Source organism: Manacus candei, unplaced genomic scaffold (genome assembly GCF_025592945.1).
Source record: "Manacus candei isolate 608988 ecotype Guabito, Panama unplaced genomic scaffold, ASM2559294v1 h1tg000072l, whole genome shotgun sequence".
Lineage (NCBI taxonomy): Eukaryota > Metazoa > Chordata > Aves > Passeriformes > Pipridae > Manacus > Manacus candei.
The window spans coordinates 2,616,344-2,635,894 of NW_026138120.1; the positions used below are offsets into that span (position 1 = coordinate 2,616,344).

Below are 19,551 nucleotides of genomic sequence, written 5' to 3' on the forward strand. Positions count from 1 at the left end.
TGTTTCTCACTATCATATTTTCTTTCATTATCTTTTCTCATTTTCCTTCTCTAAATATTTTGACTAAGCAAAGCAAACATGCATAAAATGTGGTGTGCCAGCACTGCCACACACGGGGGGGAGACACCCCCCTCCCCACACCCTTCTGGGATGCAGCCCCCCCTCCGAACGCCCAGAGCCACCCCCCACCCCAGCACCATCCTGTCCCCATTCACCTCCGGGGCCACCTGGCTCCACCCGACCCAGCTCATGCCCAGCGTGGCCCCATCCCAGCCCACCGGGGGACAGCAGTTCCACACTGGTTCCCAGTGGATGCTGGGACCTGCAGCCTCGCCGTGCCAGAGCCAGACGGCAAGTGAAGCTGGCTATTCCCACCCCAGCCAGTGCCATTCATCCTGACCCAGCTTGTTTCCTGGGCAGGAAACACACGTCGAATAAATGCACAGGCTACTTCACTCCTGAGGAGTTCCCCGCATGGTGGAGTAGTCAGTCTTGGCTGTATTTATACACTCAATCTTTAGAAGTCCTAAACTGAGCTCGTGTGCTTGGTTTCCTTTTTTTTTTTTCCCCCTCTGCCTTTACTCTGAAAGGGGGAAATGAATATGAGGTACTCTTCAGGACTAGAGATGATCTGTTTTAGGTCAGGACTAGGTCAATATAAGGTTGCATTCTGTCAGAAACAGAAGCGTGCTTTCATTATTGAGGAGTATTCTTGGAAAAATATACTGATCCAATGTGAACTATTACTTAGCTTTTACTGAAAGCCAGCATCATATAATTCTATAAGCCAAAAGCAGAACTTTCTCATCAAAAAAAGTAGTACCCTATTTTGTTACAGTTCTTTTGAATGCACTCATCTGTGAGACAGAAATTCCTTCTCTGCTTCAGATGGTGCATACAAAGGTTTTCTGTATTGTCAAGAGCCGTCTATCAAAGAAATTTCTTTTGGAGATTTATTTATATACAGACTCTCTTTATTGCTTCAGGTCACCACTCTTGGAGAAAGAGTCTAATCTTTCTCTTGCATTATGAAGTGAAGGGTCAAAATATGTTTTAATAACCTCAAGGCTTATATAAGCACATCATGGGGAATGAGAAAAGAGACCAAATGAAGCATAATCTTATCACAAGGCAATTTGGATACAGTCCACCTTTTATATATATATAAAAAAATAGAGTACTTTATGGTCACTCTCTCAACCAACCGTTCTACCTTTCCTCGCTTTGACAGCTAGAAGTCTGTCCTCAGACTGAAATCAAAACAAAGGTCAATAGACCAAGGAATTTAAAAGGGAGGTTTTATACAAAACCCTGCCATTAGAATGCCAATAGCCCTCAGAGCCAAGCATTCCGTTCACTAGAAAATACAGCCCACTTAAACCAAGGAACACACTGAGACCATTAGCTCCGCTGATGAGATATGTGTACTCACCATATGAAAATACTCGATCTTCAGTCATGCCCACCCCAGACAGAGCCCAGTGAAATACTCAGAATGAAAAAATCTTAGTAGATATTTGGATACTGCAGAGAAAGATTGCCCAGGTATTGTAATATAGAAATGGAATGGGATTATGGACAGCAAGTTTATATGATTCTTTAACAAAATAATTAAATTCTGCACCCATCTGCACCATTGTAAAAAATTTGAGTAGTGAGTTCTTTCTTAGCCATACATATTCCTATAAATTACATGGAATGAGTGATATTCATGCAAAGCTGTGGTCCCCTTTTTCTCTTGACAGTCTGTGAGTAGTTTTGTCCAGGAAAAAAAGCTTAAGCCTTCCTTTTTTTTTTTTGACATGTGTTATATCCAATTGCAGACCGTCAATAACTCAGGACTTTTCTTGCCACACTACTCTCCAGACAGACACTGATCCAGCTTGTCCTGTCCCTTCCATCACTTAGGGGGTGATGCCCCTTCCATCATTCAGGGGTCGGAAATAACAAACGCACAAATTTCTGTGATTTATTTCCGCTTCTCTGTGCTGAAAGAAAGAGGGATTAAATTGCAGAGCTCTTTAGTGAAGCTCTGCATCTGCATATAACATGCCAGACTAGCTCAATGAAATGTTTCCTAGACTGTGAACCCGAGTATCTGAAGGCAGAAAGTTTAAATATTTTGCATATTAGATATACAAGTCATGTGGCAGAAAACAATAGCTCTTCAAGGAATAGTTATCATCAGATATATATGCATAAGAGTGCAGAATTAGGCTGCACAAGACATCATAAATCTGGAACCTACCTTTATGTTTCAGCAGGAGACTTAGTAAACTAAATGTTCTTTTAAGGAGATGCAAATCAAGCCTTAAAGGAAACTATTAAAACACACCACCCAATTTGTTATGTAGAAGATAAAAATATTTTTGTGTAGATAGCTGTAATAACTTGTCAACAGCGTTGATGCTAAATCTGCACCATTACAACACTGTCTCATTGGCAGAGTTATGAATTGTTAGCAAAGTAAACCTGCTGCTGGATACATCATAATGCCAGAGAAGTTTTAGCCTGATCATCTCCTCTTTTCCATCACAGAAAGTGTGCACTTCAAGACTGACAGACCAGGATGCCAAAGATTTTGCCTGAGGAAACCAAACTCTCTCTTTCATTAGCTTAGCCAAAGATTCCCAGCGTCACTGGTAACATTTCATTTTGAAAGTTATGTAGTTTTCACAGGATGTCAACATTTTGTTGAGGAGAGAAAAGTGCAAAGAAGAAAACAATCCTTACAAAAATTGCAACTGAACTAAACAGAAAGGGAAAGAAGCTGAAAGAAAAAGTATAGCTATAATAAAGTACTTTCTCTCTCATAAATATCGCAACTTTGACAATGATCAAGTAACACAGCTAATGCAAGGTTCTGCTGCTTTAAGAAAATTAGCACCTCGTTCTTCTCCATCATCTCTGCAGAAATCAAATGTATGTCTTAACAAAACCTATAATTTTTTTATTTGAATTCTGCTATTGCAGGTGCCAGCCTGTGCGCTATACCTTGGTGACATTCTTTGATCTGAAATTATTGCAAAACTAAGAACACATGTGGGCTAGCATGCAACTAACTTCTATGGGAACAGATGGTTGTGCTAACATTTTCTCAGGAGTAGTAAAGAAGGTTCAAGATCTTGTTTCCCCAAATTCTGTGTGGCCAGCAGATCATGCTTATATACTGGAAGTCTCCCTACAAGTATTAACAGTCAACGTAAATCCATTCCAAAATGGATTTATAATCTATTAATGAATCCAAAATGAATTAATTAAAAATGTATTTACATCTTAAACCAGAATATAGTTGTATCCCAATCATTTGGTAGATGAAAGGAGATAATAAAATACTTTAATAATAAAGTAAAAAATTTATTTCTGTATGAATAAGAAGGAAAGTATTAATCTTGTTGAATTGATTTAAAACTTGTTACAAATAGCTTTGCAACCCTCAATATAGCCTATGGAATGCCATGTACAATTATTAAAATCTGTTAGAGATGTGCAAATCCCCTCCTCCATGTCTTCCCAGCCTTCTTTTCTGTACCCAACTTCAACCTATGCTCTATTTCTTCTACTGCCAGGTAACTCAGTTCCTCATATGTCATATGCCTCTTATTGTTAGCATGTCCAACTTTTTGGACATGGTCATCATGTCATCACTGCCATGATTGAGAGAGGAAGAGAGGGAAATAATGTTTTAACAGGAGATGCTTTTCAGCACAGCAATCTCCTATCCTTGCCTCTCCTGCAAACTGCCAGTGTTAAGCAGAGAGAGGCTTAATTCACCACCTCAAAGTTTCCATTTATCACTACATGGACACAGGCTAGCTGTGTTATGGCAGGTTCTAGTTTGAGTGCATGCCTTTTCCAGCCTTAGTGTTCTTTATGGTTGTTGTATGTCACAGCTGCAGTTTGTAGTACATGTTTTACACAAGCTAATTTATGAGCTCTCGTACATCTACATTTCAGTTTTGTTTACTCAGTTTTCTTGTCTCTCCTTGTCTAGCTCCACTATCTTTCCTACTTAATGAAACCATTTCAAAATCCTCTAGTTACACTGAGTTTTCATTGAACAAAAGCAGAGAACTAAGCAATGCCTGTCAATGCCATATTGCATACATTAACCTTATGTGTACTACTTTTTTTTGTCTGCTCTAATTTCCTTTTCCTATCTCCATCCAGATTAGAAAACTGCATTTAAGGAGATAAATACTTCCCTGATGTAGTATATTTACCAGGTTGCAGTTTTAACAATTAGTAAAATACACAGGATTATCTAAAAGCTCTGTTAAGTCAGTGAAATACATTCTGTTTGAATGTAAAAAGTTTCAGGGCAGACTCATAAATATTACAAATCTGCAACTTACTTTCCCTCCACCTCCAGTGATCATTACTTTGTCACAGTTATAGTACTACAAGGCATTCAGCATTTGTCAACTAACTCCTGGGAAAGCACTAATTGAGATAGGCTATTTATATAAACAAATATACAGTATCTGTAGATAAAATGAAGAATAACCCATCAAAACCAAACAAAAGCAATACAAAACAAACCAAAATACAGTTTCTTCAATATCTTTATATGGACTGTTCCAGAAGTAGTCAGGTTCAGTCCTTCCTGAGCAGTCTAGTCTTCACTTCATTGCTTTCAGTTAAGCAATCCCCAAATAAGCCAAATTTGCTTTCCCTTGATATTGTATTATTGAAATCTATTGTTAAAACTGTGTTTATAACCTATGGTCGTTATTGTTTTTGGACTTCCAGAGCCAACATGTAGATGTAATCACAGCAGTAAATACAATTTCTCAGTCTACTGAGGGATGTACTTTTGAAAACAAAGCAAGAAATTTTCTTAAAGCACGATGATCTCTCACAGACATGTATATATGTGTGTATATATATTTACATATCTATTCATATATATAAATATGAAAAAACATGTACTTATTATGTTGAAATTGTGTCTGATATTTTGACATCAGGAGGAGTTTTAGCACACATTCATCTAAACACAGTCATGTTTTCAAATGACATTATTTTGCTTTTAACTTCATTATTTTATTATCTTAAAAAAGAAGTTTTGAAGATGACATGAAATTTCCTGTAAGCAAAAACACAGCAATACCAAAAACAGACCACTACGCTTATAAAGAAAAATTTCAGGTTTTCAGTTTGAAAACACAAGTGATACAAATATAAACAAAAACATCTTCATACAAAATATTTTTGTGACCCTTATTCTGGTTTCTCTGGCAGTGGCAGCCCCTAGAAACAGAAGGCCTGGGGTCTGCAGAATAGGAGGTCTCCAGCGCTGGAAGAGGTGTTGGCTGCAGCCTGATGCTTATTCATATAGATCTCAAAAGACACAACACGGAGAAAGAGGGGATTCTGCTGGTTACTCACCCACTTACATTGCAGGGCTCCATTTTAGAAACTGATCATTTATTTTCCACTGCTTTTTCCACAAGGTTCAAGCAGTAGATCAGAGAATATTTTGTTTAATGAGAATATCAGTGCCTCTATAGTCCCTGTGTATTATTTCAGTTTTATCTTCTAATATTAATCAGCAGTTTTCAGCATGTTTGAGGATTTTCTGTTGAGGCCATCGTTCAAGAACTTGAACCGGTACTTTACATGCTGTCCACTGGCACCTTTCTGAAATGAAGGGGCTAGAGTTGAAACTTGAGAAGGAGTCAAGTCATGGATCTGGATTGATAATTCCATCCTTAGGGTTCATGTTTTTTGTACAGAAGGGTTTTGAAACACAATTATATAACTTTGTAGAGAGGATTAATCTTCCCAATTCCACTTGAATCCATGTGAGCACATGCTGTAAGCAGACTCTGAGCCTGCCCAATGAAACAAATTATAGTAACCCCACCAGTTGGAAAGCAGTAGGTTTTAACCTTCTAGTTATTTAACTGCTCTGTAAAATCTGCTTTTGCAATTCCCTAGCCAAATCAGTGAGAGGGTTCAATAGACAGTGCTAACATGAGCCTCCTACCACTTTTCCAGAAAACTAATGCAAGAACCCACTGCAAGTGTCAGCACAGGAGGTGGCAAGTAGTCTGCATCATGATCCAGTACGTAGATTGGGGGATCACAGACAAAATAAGGAAACATCAGCAGAAGGGAGGCAGGTAGTCATCAGGAAAAATAGTACTTTGAACTGTCTTTGTCCAAAGAATAGCCTAACTCATGGTAAAGCTAAAAGTCAGCTTTTAGCTAAAGCTTGATTTAAAGCTCATAAAAATAAAAGGTAGCCTATCAGCAGATTTAGTGTGACCATAAAATTGTGAGAAAATTTGAAGAGAATATTGGCTGGTCTGATGTCGTACAAACATCTCACTGCAAAATAAATACCTGCATTTCTTCCTAAAAACAGATGTGTAAAAAGTAGCATAATGAAATATCTCTCAAAAACTAGACAAGACCATACAGCATTACTAACAGCCATTTATAGTAGGTACAGCTGGAAGCCCAGGGTGCCCATGTGGAAACATTAATTGGTAAGCATCTGTAAGCAATGAAGGACATCACTTTGTAGAAACGTAATAAACTTTCATACAGATTTATTTACTTATCAGTGTGGTTCTAGGAAAACAAGTCTTTTCCCAGTGAATTATGCTTTTAATACATCATGTTGCTATTGAAAGAAGCTATTAGCCAATGTTGCCATGAATGCCATCAGAACAAAATATCAGCACTGTCAGTAAGCAGCAGTCTAGTTGAAGTCTCATTAAATTATAGAAGAAGATCTCAGATGGTTTAGATCATCTTACACACGGGGGATCTTACTGTTTTGTTTTTTCCTTCTAACTGAAATTCATCCCCTTGTTTTGTCTTCTCTCAGGCTTTTGCTGACTGCTTTACCCAAGGCTCTGTAGAGTTCAAGCCAGGGCTCTCCAGAGCATCAGAAGTCTGCCCTATTTTCCTCTTCTGCTGCAAAGGCTGAGACTGTCTCTAAAATATCAAGATGCCTCATGGCTACCCGTTACCTTTCATCAGAAGCCATGGGTCAATCAAATTAGGTGTTTGGAGAGAAAAGAAGCCAAAAATTCCCTCTTCTGTGAAATAGAGGAAAACAAGGACATGCCTTCAGTCTATGTTCTGTCTATATCCTATACTGCCTTTTAAAGAGGAAGACTTCCCCTAATCAGTGAAACTTCCAGATGCCTAATGAGCTATATGAAAGGGGAAAAGGAAAAAGAATGAGAAGAAAGAGATAAAAGGGGGGGGGGGGAAGGGGGGGGGAAGGGGGGGGGAAGAAGAAAAAAGAAAAGAAAAAAAAAGAAAAAGTCTCATTTTATAAAGTTACAAATTATTTTTTGTTGCTCAGGTAACTGCAATTAGGTATTACCTTCAGATTAATTCTTCAGTGTTGCTTGCTCTTTTTATTCCCCTCCTCCTATATTTTGTACTATAATTTAGATAGTGTGAGCAAACCTACCACAAAAGCATTTTAGCTTTCTTATTTTTAAACCAAATTTTTAAGGCAGAAAAGCAGTGAAGCAGCAGTGAGGCCACATTGTTATGAACTATTCTGCCAAGCAACTTGTCAAGGGGCTTCCTCTACATTAGTAACTAGATGTCACTAGAAAATTGATGTTTCTCTATGGAAATATTTTTTTTTTACAGTTATAAAATTCTAATAAATTCCTCTTCTCTAACTGTTGGGCTTAACATTTCCCAAAGACATTTCAGGAGATGGTTAAAGCGGGGAGTCAGTTAAACTGCTACCATGCAACTCCCATGTTTCAAAATGCTACAGGATATTTTTGGACAACCATTAAAACTATGTTTTTAAACTTCGTGTTGGAAAGAGCAGATACCATTTCTGCAATGAGAAAAGTACTTTGTGTAGAGAAGAAAACCCAATTTTCTTTCATTTCAAAAGAAATTAATTTTCCTTCAATTTCTTTGTAATTAATTAAATATTCTATAATTTTAAATAATATTGAACTCATAATCTAAAAAATGCCTTTCTGTTTGCTTAACACAAACAATGCATTAAACACAAATGATGTTGTGGAGCCTTTGCTATCCTCTAGCCACATTATTCAACTGCAGCCGTGGCAGAGACAATAGATGATGTCTCACGGCCTGGAGCTGTCATTGCTGTCCATGTGAGAACACTGTCACACCTGGACTTCAAATGGCTTTTGGCCTGATGAAACCAGTAACTCAACAAGGGGCTCTTTCACCCTTTCTCTGCACATATTCCACCCATCTGAAAGAATACCTCAGTCCTGACCTTTGAGATAAGGATATAGACTTACTAAAACACATACTCTCATGCAGTGATGAGAAGAGACAAAATACCTTGATTTAATCTTACTCTTAAAATAAATAAATAATACAGAAACTAAATATATTACATCTTCCTGCCCTTACAATTTGCTTACCAAATCTTTAGTGGCCAAGAACTACAAGGCACACGCCTAAGACATACCCCAGAAAGTATTTAAATAAATTTACATATAGAAGATGACAAAGAGTCCCTTGAGTCCTTGTGGTTTATCACAGATAAAGCAAAGGCTACTTGCAGGCAATTCCTAAGGCAACTTGTATTGATGGTCCCAGCAACACCCACTTGCTCCAGTCCTCTTACAGCAGGGATTTTTAATTGCCCACAAAATCTTGTGCAAACAACCCTTTTTCTGGGGTGCACAGATACAGTACACAACACCGTGAATTCTCTCAAACATCCATAAATCAGAAATGGCCATTACTGATTATATTGTGTTTCACACAACTTACACATGCACAGAAAGAGGCCAATTTCCTTTCAATGAAGGAAGGTTGTGGGACTACTGCAGGTTTTAAAAGGTTGTTTGTAACCACAAACCTCAGTTAAAACAATACAAACTTAATTTTGAGACATAGAAAATTAGTCTGATTGGTCATAAGGGACCAAGGTATGACCTTCTCAGTAGTTGAAGATAGAGAGCTTAGACTGGACTAAGTGATTACAGGGCTTACTGTAGAATTATCTTAGGCTGTAACAGAAAAGGAAAAAATCCACACTGGTCCTTAATTGTATTTCAGGTAGAGGGAATGTAAAGACCTCATTTGACTACCTGCACTTGCTATTGATAAACTTCTGAAGTGGTCCAGTAGTGAGAAAAAGAAGGGTTTGTCTAAGTTCCTCAGCATAATCCCCAACTGCTTTTAGATTGTTCTAAAAAAGAGATCCAGGGAGCAAGCGTTTTTCTCACAATTCACTTGAATTCCAAAAGGTTAATTTGCATTTCCATTTTCATAACTGACAACCTGATTCATTGCAGATGTTTTAAATAAAATGTAGAAATAGTAACAGAAAAAAATTAAGTTAAAAAATCAGCTCCTAAGCAATATAATTTTAAAACTTTCTGAAGAAGACAACAATCATAAAATTCTTTGGTTTTTAATAGTTTCCTTTTCTGTTTGTCTTCAAGAAACTAATATAGCTCCGTCAAATAAAAAGTAAGAAACTGACTGAGGAACCAAAATAAATTCTGAAACTATGATGAAAAGTGTATTTTGACTCCAGTTTTCAAAAGACATCTCTCTCTGAAGCTGCTGGTTTTGCTGCAATAGTTCTAATATTTCTGTGTGCTAACATGGCAGAAAATATCCAGGATGAGCAACTAGTATGTCTTATTCTAAGAATTCATTAAAATGCCAAAAGGAGAACACATATAGAAAAAAGTTCCTACCCACTTCTAGTCACTCCAGAAGGACGGATTAGAGCACAACTGCTTAAGATCCTGTTGAGATCCAAACCCAAATGACAAAATACTGCAGTTCATCCCACACACAGGTAACCTATTTTACTCAGCTTTCTACCCAAGTCCTCAAACACCACTCTTTCTGCAGTGTCAGCTCAGAGCAGCCTGGAATTTCTATAAAATTGCATGTGGATTGCTGGGGCTGCTTTAGTTATAATAATCATTCCTTTAAGTAGCAATTACTGAGCAGAGGTGAATTATTAAATGATGGTTAAATAACTGTGAAAGGCCCCATATTCAAGCTTACTAAATTCAAATCAAACTAGCAAGAGCTTGAATCACTACTTGTTTAGAATCAACAGTCTAATTTAATGATAAAAACTAAATCAGCTTTACACTAAGTTTAAATCAAACTCAAAATATTGAAAAAGTGGCAATTAAAGAACCAATGCCTATTCAGTTTTGTAAGCTTGAATTTCTGTCCCAAAAAAATGAGACACAGATGATGTACATTTTAGATCAAATCCAGAAGAAATGAAGAATAAGTTATTAGGTTCACACATCCACTTCCCTCACAGTACTTACTTATCATAATGTAATACTAATTATTAAGCTTTAAGAAGTATTCTGAGGGACATCAGTCTATTCCATGAACTCAAAACTATCCCTGAAGCTGAACTTCTATCCCTGAAGTTAGCCCTGAAAGAGTTCATTTGGTCTTGTAGTTGGGCCTGCGGAGCAAGGCTGTACTAAATAGCAGACTAAAGCCAGATACGTAGTTCCACTCTGACAGCCTGAAGTCCTACCATTTAAATGTGACCCTATGATAACTAGACACTCCTAGTTACTTGTCTTCCACCTCTGTTCCTGGAATTACAGTAGGCACCAGCCCAACTGACAATTATTTTCAATATCAGGTAAGTCAGAATTTATCCATACAGTCATTTCTGGGATATTATCCCTGAAGTTCTTATGTCTTAAAATATTTTTAAAACATTTTTCTGCAACAAAGACACCTTCTTTTTTTTTTCCTTCTCTCTTTTCTGACCAAGTTGAATAAGTTTAACAGCTTCAGAAGTCCAATTTTACTTCTGAATAAAACCCCCAACAATCCAAGCACAAAACATTTAGCTAAAATTTGGAGCCTGCATTTTGTAGCTCTGTTGAAAAACTGAGACTATTTTTTAAGATAAATTTTGCTTTTGTATGAAAACAGTCTCATGTTATTTTAATACCTATTCATTTCTGTTTCCCAGTAGTACAGAAATACATGAAAATGAAAAATGTAATATGCAGTCTGGGAAATTTATTCCTATTCAGAAAATGTATTGGAATGGCTTCCAGTCAAATTATACACAAGGATGTAAGTAGGATGGATTGTGGGAATTCTTTTAGCCTCAACAATTTCTCTTTATCTATTTATCTGTAATTCAGCTAGTTCACTGATAAGCAAATTGACCTGCAATCTCTTTCTGCCTGTATTAATCATATATATTATAGGTTTGAAGCACCCCTGCATAATGTAAAGGAATCACAATTTATCATTCAGGACAAAGACTGTGAAATGGATGTGTTAGCTTTACTTCTTTAATTTACAAACATCGAAATCTCTTCTCACCAAAGTTATCACTATACAATACTGAAGAAAAGCAGCTCTTATCCTCCCAGAGTAAGACCATTTCCCTCTATATTCAGGTGTGGTTTACAAATTGGAGCTACTTTCTTGAATAACCTTCATGAAACAATTTCAAGGAACTATGCTAGAAAAAACAACAACAAACACCCTTCCCCCCTCCAAGTCGCCCCAAAAAGACAAGACAAGGAAGCATTTAGCAGGATCTTCCAGAATAACGTCAAACTTTCATACTGTGAAGAGCAGCAGTCATGAATGCAAGTCAACTAAGCAACATTTCTCCTTTTTGTGTTAAAGTGAAGCTGTCTTCTCCTAGCACTCTACATTGCTGTCTTCTTATCACTACATTGTTATTACTTTTAGAAAATAACTTTTTAAAGTGTTTAATATAATAGTAATAATATTTGAAGGGAAAATGTTTCATTAGTAAAGACGGTAGAATTTATGAGTAAAATAGGGTCTAAACATATGCCTAGAAGCACTCACCCTATAACAAAACAGATGATGATACTCAACAGCTGTGGATTAATTGAGCCCATGGATCACTAAGCACAGATGAAGGCTCCTATGACACTGGGGTGCTAAAAGTCCTGTCAGTATCCCACACTTGGTCTCACCACACAGATATGAAAATAGGAATATATGGAATAAGTACACTGAAGGAGCCTGGTATAAATGAAAGAATCTGGTAAGTGTGCACCATGGGCTGCTGTCTTCCATGGCTTATGCATCTTGACTATGACATTGTCCTTACAAATGCCTTGTCACAGAAGCAAAAACTTTGGTGGAACAACTTGAAATATACTGTAGTTTATGGAATTGCTTACTTGGACCATTCAAACATCTGAGCATTTTACTGATAGGACTGAAAATTTTACACAACCTGTCTAACTTAAGGTGAACTTGAATATTTTGATTGCAGCTTCAGCAATAAGGGGTAAGAACTTCAATATAAGAAAGAGGAGAAAATGCAGTGTCACACTGAGTGCAGATAACAGTGTCTCACCATGCAGTTTAGGAGCCTGAATTTCTTCTGTGCAGCTTTGTAACTTGTAATATATAAAATCAATAACACTAATATAAATATAGTCTCAATGTGTACTCAACTGTATTTATTGAAATCTATTCCTGTAGGTCTAATGATAAACACACAAAATCATTACATAGAAATGAATATCATATATTATATGTATTAATACTAAGTTCTATTCTTTAGGACTAACAAAACAGGAAAGAAGGACTTACCATTCTTCTTATAGAACATGATTTCTCCTTTGAATTCTATCTTTTCCTCCAATGATTTCTCAATTTGAAGAATCATCTGCTCATTTGTTTCAGCACCAAGTAAAAATTTACAGCTGCAGCTCTTCTGCATGACTTCAGTCCGTGCAAATCCAGCAAGCTCACAGAAGCCATCTGAGCAGTAAACTATGGGGAATCCCTTAGCCACCTGAGCATTTGCAAGGATGAAGTTACTATCTGTAGAGGAACACAAAAGTAAAACATGAATTACAGTCTAAATTCTACACCATTTGACATAATACTTCCCTAATACTTTAGCATCATAAGAAGGCACAACTGGACATACATTTAAAAACAAAGTCCCAACTGCCTGCAAACAAGAATCTATTTGTTACTCTGGAATGAAATCAAGTCTAATAGTCCAGAGATCACCTTCATACAATGGTTCTTCATGGCTTGGTACAGCTTGCCTCAGTGCAAAGGAATAGTTTATGGTAACTGAGATAGATGTCAGTGCATTAAAACAACCCCTTGACTGGTGACAAACATCAAAGTTTTGGAAAAATTTCAAACGTGTTATGTTATGCTGCCACTCAGACTACTCTGGAGTCTGAACAGACACAGCAATATCATAAAAAAAGAATCTCTCTATGTTCTCAATAAGCTAATGTTGACCTTTATCAACATTCAAACTAATTTCTTTTGCATAATTTTGTAAGGGAATCCTTAAAAGTACCATTGAGGGACATTCCAGGCTACATGGGTGTTTTGTCTTTTGTCTTCTCTCTCTCTCTCTCTTTTTTTTTTTTCAATGGAAAAAGATTTGATCTAAAATCAGTCAGCTGTCTTCCAGAGCCCCACCATACTTCTCCTGTCTGAAACAGGCACATAAAAGATTCACCATTCTGTTACACCTAATGTTCTTTATAAACTTCCATTATGTTTAAGCTGCAACTATCACGTATGATACATTCAAGAACAGTATATTGGCATGGACATCAGGCAACAAAATGCAGTGTTCCAATTTGATTTCAAATCTAATAGCTGAACCTATTGGCAGCCTCATAGCTCATTCCTATCCCTTGCTGAAATGTCCTTGAAGGTTTTGTGCCTCAGACTTTCATCTTCAGCTTCTGTTAACAGCACTAGCACTTAACAATCTTTTTCAGTTATTAGGGAGACCCTTTCCTGATAATATATGAACTTCTCATACAGGTTTTTTTTGGCTTGTATGTTTCCTTATCTTGAAGTGAAAAAAAAAGGTTTTATGGGAGGAATCTGTCTAAATTTCACATTGAGCGAGGAAAGACTATTTTTTGCCTATGGCTTGTTAAGGAATGTTTATCTTACAGCTTGCTAGGAGGAACTTAGAGAGTCTAGTCCCAAGACAGATATCTCTCATTTTTCAGACATATGTGCATGTGGATTCATGTGTATGTATTAAGAGGAAATACTATTAACTAACCCACGATCCCTTGATAAATATTCATAAATTTAAAGAGAAAAATAATGAACTATTTTAATGGAAAACTCAGGTTGATATGCCTAAACCCCATACAGGGATATATTATTCATGATTGGAAAGGGAGGGACAGAATTCATAAACTAAAATAGAGGAAAAATAGGTCTGCTTTTCAGTCTGAACTGTCACAAGAGTTCTGCATCTGTGAAATTCCAACAACTTCAGCTATGTTACTTTTTAATTACTCAAGGGATAAAATACTATGACTTATACTGTTAAGATTTCAGTATTTGAAAGACACTTGAGATTTATTAAATGATCAATTTGCTCTCAAGGCTTTCCTTCGGTTACCCACATTTTGATTAAATTTAATTAAAGTCTTTCAATAAATGATGGGTATGTTAAAACAGACTTTTCACATTTACCAAACAATGTGTTTTAAAAATGTATTCTGATTCAGTGCACTATTTGACTTAACCTGTCATTTTTATTTGCCTAACTAGGGAATAAGTATCATTACCATTCATGCACTAGCATGCTGCTCCCCCTGTCAACACAAAACTAAATCCCCACACTGCCAAAAGAATTAAAATCATATGCTTGCAGTGCATAATGACAGTGTTCCACTGCAAGACATACATACTAAATGCATCTGCAGCTATCAAGTTAATTTACCTCTGGGTTTCTATTGTTTAAGATATAATTTTGTGATGCAAAGACTGCTGTTGTTTTTTTTTTTACCAAATTCTAATTGTTATGAATTTCATGAAGCAGAATATGGAAAGACAAAAGGACAGAAAAGATAGAGGTGATGTGCAGTAGTGTTTGAATATCATTATGAACAGGAATACACTGGAGCCTACCAAGCATACCGTGATTTTATGAAAAACTTAAGGTGGCCAAACTCTACTGACATTTAGATCAAACCCAGAATACTCTTGGTTACTTTAACATTCATAGAAGAAAACAGTTTACTTCTAAATACCAATCCAGTGCCAGCTATAATAAGAGGCAATCTTTCTCTTAACATCAGCAGATTTCTGATAAGACTTGTAAGCCTAATTTTACTGAACTCTTTGTATACAACAGCAAGGCATCAGTATCAGGAAAATGCAATCACTATCCTATTTGCTGTTTTTATTGAGCTTGAAGTTCAAATATAACTATGAGAGGTGCACCTGTAATCCCAAATTAGTACACTAAGGGACATATTTAAAATATTTATTGAAAATTTTCTTGTAATATTAAAGGATCAAGAAACAGGATGTCCAATAATTACACCTATCATCAAATTCTTCAGTAATATTTATTAAGTGATAATTAACATTTACCTGTTACATAAAGCAAAATTTAAAGAAACTCCATATCTTAAAATATTCTGGTTAAAAGTTTATTTACTTCTTTAGTTTATTTTCATAGCTTGAACTCTTTAATATCACTTGCTGTTACTTGCGCACTGAAAGCACCATAAAATATTTCCAAAAACAAGTACTGAGGGTGAAATTTCTATCATTAGGGCTTCAGTGTAACACAAATAACAAACACAGCATTTAATTCCATGATATTCAGTGATAGCTAGCTAGATCTTAAAATATAAAGTAAGAAAAATGATATCTTTAGAATAATTTGTTAGAAATCTATGGACTGGAAGACAACATGTTTAATTATCTTGGAACTTACAGTAGGAAAGTTGGAATGAGGGATACGAACCTATTGGTCTGTATAATTTTGTATATGTTTATGTGTAGATTGAACACTTCCATAATAATATAGAAGTTCTTGAATTATGTATTATTTTTTTCAGCACATTGGCCTGAATATTAAGTTATTTTATTCAGACAATACTTGATTACTGATAGATGATTTTTTTAATGGTTTTTTTTAGATAAGAAAATACATTAAAGCTAAACACTTATCTCTTGAGAAAGATGTAACCTTCAGCCTCTAGGACTATTTAGGACTACAGGGAATTTGGAACAACAGCATAGAACTGCGTAAGAAAGTACAGATTTAGACAAAACTGTATTAGCACTCTTCAGCTCAGAAATTAAGTGCTGTAAGTCTGTGCAAAATAAATAAAAATATTCAAATTGCATATTTGTATATTGACTTTTGATAAAAACACATGGTTTTATGTTCAGGTCTGCACATGATGTGTAAAGGAGGATTTAAAAGTGTTAAGATGGGACAAGAAGCCTAGGCACAAAAATATCAAATAATGTTCACAAGGTTTTCCTTCAGCAGCAAGTCTGCAGAGATGGATAAATATGACAGAGGTCCATGACTAGTCAGTATAAAAGCATATTTCTTTCAACTGTGATTCTTTAAGTTAATTTTCTATAAAGATCAAATTACTTTTTCACATGGAAGTTGGAAGGAAGAATATTGAGAGCTTGCATGCCTGCATTCATTTTGGAAGTAGAACGTACTGGAGAGGATAGGATATTGATCAACAGAAGACTCATATGGCTTCCAGTAGCCTCTGCCAGAAACAGAGCATAAAGTCAGAGACAATCAAACAAGATGAACCAGAGCCATGCTAACTACACCTTCAATTACAGGCTTACACATCATTACCCTGTTTCAATGATCTGATACCCAAAAGTTATAACTGAAGAAACAGAAGAAATTTACATCACATGCCATCTGATACAGAGAATCATGTTTGTTAGTCATCCCATGACAGAGTTTTGGAATTGAGATAATTAAAGAAAAAGTCTTTATATAATACTCTTCCTCCTAATTAATGCACACAATTTATCTATTTGTAATGACATTGTGTTACATATATATTCTGCACTCCCTTATTAAATCTGTCATATCTACCAAAAAATGACAAAAGGATTTTTGCTTTAATACTGTAGCTATATCTGCAATAAACCTCGTCATCGTGCTTCCCCAGGTCTTTTAAAAGTTTTTTTCAATCAAAGTCTAGATGGTTTCATGAAGAGAGGACCAATATGACTTTTTGTGCAACTGAGTAAAGCCAACCACCATTCTAATTTTAAATATCAAATTATTTATGAATTAAAGAGGAAGAAAAAATTTTACAAAGGAAAAAAATCTTTAGCAATCAAGGAAGCTGCATTAATCAAGCAACTCACACAGTTACTCTATTGACTGTAGAACAGTCTGCAATTTTTCTGGATGAAAGAATTTGTTACACTTAGATTTGATTCCACAGTTCCTACACAGACAACTTAACAAGAGAAGCCTCACTGCATGTTCATGCAAATTACTGTTACAGAGAACATGATCACATTAACAGTTAAGATTACTGACTACTGATTAATTGAATGATTAAAGAAGCATACGAAAACATTTAATTTTATGTCAGCACATTTAGGTACAAGTGAATTTAATTAGAGTTCAAATTCATTTGCCAAATACAATTCTCTGAATCTGATTGAGACTAAGATGATTTTTACAATGCATACACTTCTAAATAATAAAGATCTTCATGAAAAATCTCAAGGCAGTTGACTGGGTCACTAGTGTGAGGTGAAGATTTATCTAAATCTAACCAAGTCAAAAAGGAAGCTGATTATACTGATACTTCTTCCCACCCTTCACTAAAAATGAATTCATATTCCAATGAATTTACAGTAGTACAGTGAAAGGTAAAACTATTGCATTATAAACTACAGGTATGGACTGATGGACAAAACACCTATCACTGTAACCGACTGTAACCTTTATAATTTATTTAATTGGCCAAGTCATTCCATTAAAAGGAAATGTATTCATAAAATTGGGTAATAGCTTCGAATTCAGAGTACAAAATTATATTTGAAGTACCTAGCCCTACGGACTCAGCTCAAGGGGTGAGCTGCCGTAGGTCCCATTTAACCTGTGCTGACAAAAATAATTCCCATTATGTAGAAAAGTTCTGAATTCAACAGCTAAGAAACCAACCTTTCACTTTGTATTTACAATAATACTTAGTCTGACAGTGAAAATGCCTTACTGTGTACGATATTTATAGCTACAAGAAGAGTTAATCTGTAATGCAGTTCAGCATAGAGGTATCTAAGCAAAATTTGGGCATCTGGAAGCTAAATCATCCCCTAGTCTTATTGATAAGCACAGATCGTAAGCCACTTAAGAGATTCAGTGTTTACCGATCTCGAACCCAGCTTTCATTGTCATTAGTGCATCAGGTCAATACTAGAATAATGACTGTAGCTTTCTTCATGACCAATAAAATTACCTATTCCTAGAAGAAAACACACCAAAAAGCCAGACCCTATCAGAGGGAAAGTAAATAAAAATAGAAGCAGTAATAAACTTCATGGTGAAGCAGGCTCCTGGGGCCTTAGACAGGAAAAAAAATCATTTGTTCTTCCACTAGAAATCTCTGTGTGTGTTCCTATTGTTTTTCTAATCTCAGTATCATTTGCATCTACCTGAACTCTAAAGTAGGAGACCGAGAAAGACTTTGTTGAAATAGTAGCACTGCTGTTACTGCTCAAAAAGCACCTTTCAAATAAACAATCAGTGCAATTGTAATGGGTGAACTATACTAAAGGAGAGGAACTTTTAGCAGAGACTACTTTCAAGTTCTTCAGAATTAAGCTCCGCTAGCAGAAGTATGCATCTACGTATTTTCCTCAGAAGGAAATACTAATTAGTCTAAGATATCTCTTTACTTTTTTTCTGATATTTACCTGGAATTATAAATTCACAGATGTCAGGTGAATCAAGGTTCCAATTAAATATTTCTTTTCTCACCCTTAAGCTTTGATTAGGAAAAAAATTTATTTTTCATTAAAAAACTATTCTATTCTATTTTATGTGCTTTATTTGTGTTATTGATTTTGCAGTGACTGCCAGTACACAGTGTTGATGTAACTAAAAAAGCTATATTGTAGTTGTCAAATATTAACATGCCAGTTTTATAGGCACTGAAGTGCTACAAGTTAAACAGCAAATGGCACTGGAAAAAAAAAACCCACAGAAAAAAGAAGACATTAAACAGTGAAGAGACACTGTAACTCATGAGTCACCAGCATGTTGTGACAATGTGCAATGTCATCCAGAAGTTACTCACTGGATGCTTGTTTTTCTGACAGAACTAAACCCTCTATTCTGATGAGAGTGTTCAGCTGCTGTTTGGTGGATTCTGAGTGCCCACTGAAGAGCAGAGTGCACAGACTCACATTTGCAAACAAAGCATATTTTGCAATTTCTCCAATAAAACACATGGAAATTTTAAGTTCATCCTTTAGGTAGAAAGGCCACTTGTGTAATCCAGTTGTATTTGATTTGTTGGACTTTTTTCCCATATTGTTCTGTTCAATTAAAATTCACCTGGAATGTTAGAAGTGGAACTTTTTATAAGTCAAACCAACACATAGAGTTCTCATAAGCTCAAATAATATAGCCCAATGATTTAGAGCCTGGGACCATGACTTGGTTTCAAGTGTTCACCAAGAGAAAGGTTTGCAGATAACAGAATAGAAACATTTTCAAAGACGAGAGCCACATCATCAACAAATATTTATTTATGTGATCCT

General features: G+C 35.9%; 1 protein-coding gene across 1 annotated transcript in view; it reads right to left on the minus strand.

Annotated features, from left to right (window-relative positions):
- Positions 1–19,551, minus strand: part of KCNH8 (potassium voltage-gated channel subfamily H member 8) — a 177,994-nt gene that overhangs the window by 107,598 nt on the left and 50,845 nt on the right. Inside the window, exon 2 of the mRNA XM_051808258.1 lies at positions 12,577–12,810. Within this exon, the coding sequence (XP_051664218.1) occupies positions 12,577–12,810 (234 nt within the window). The remainder of the gene's footprint in view (positions 1–12,576; positions 12,811–19,551) is intronic.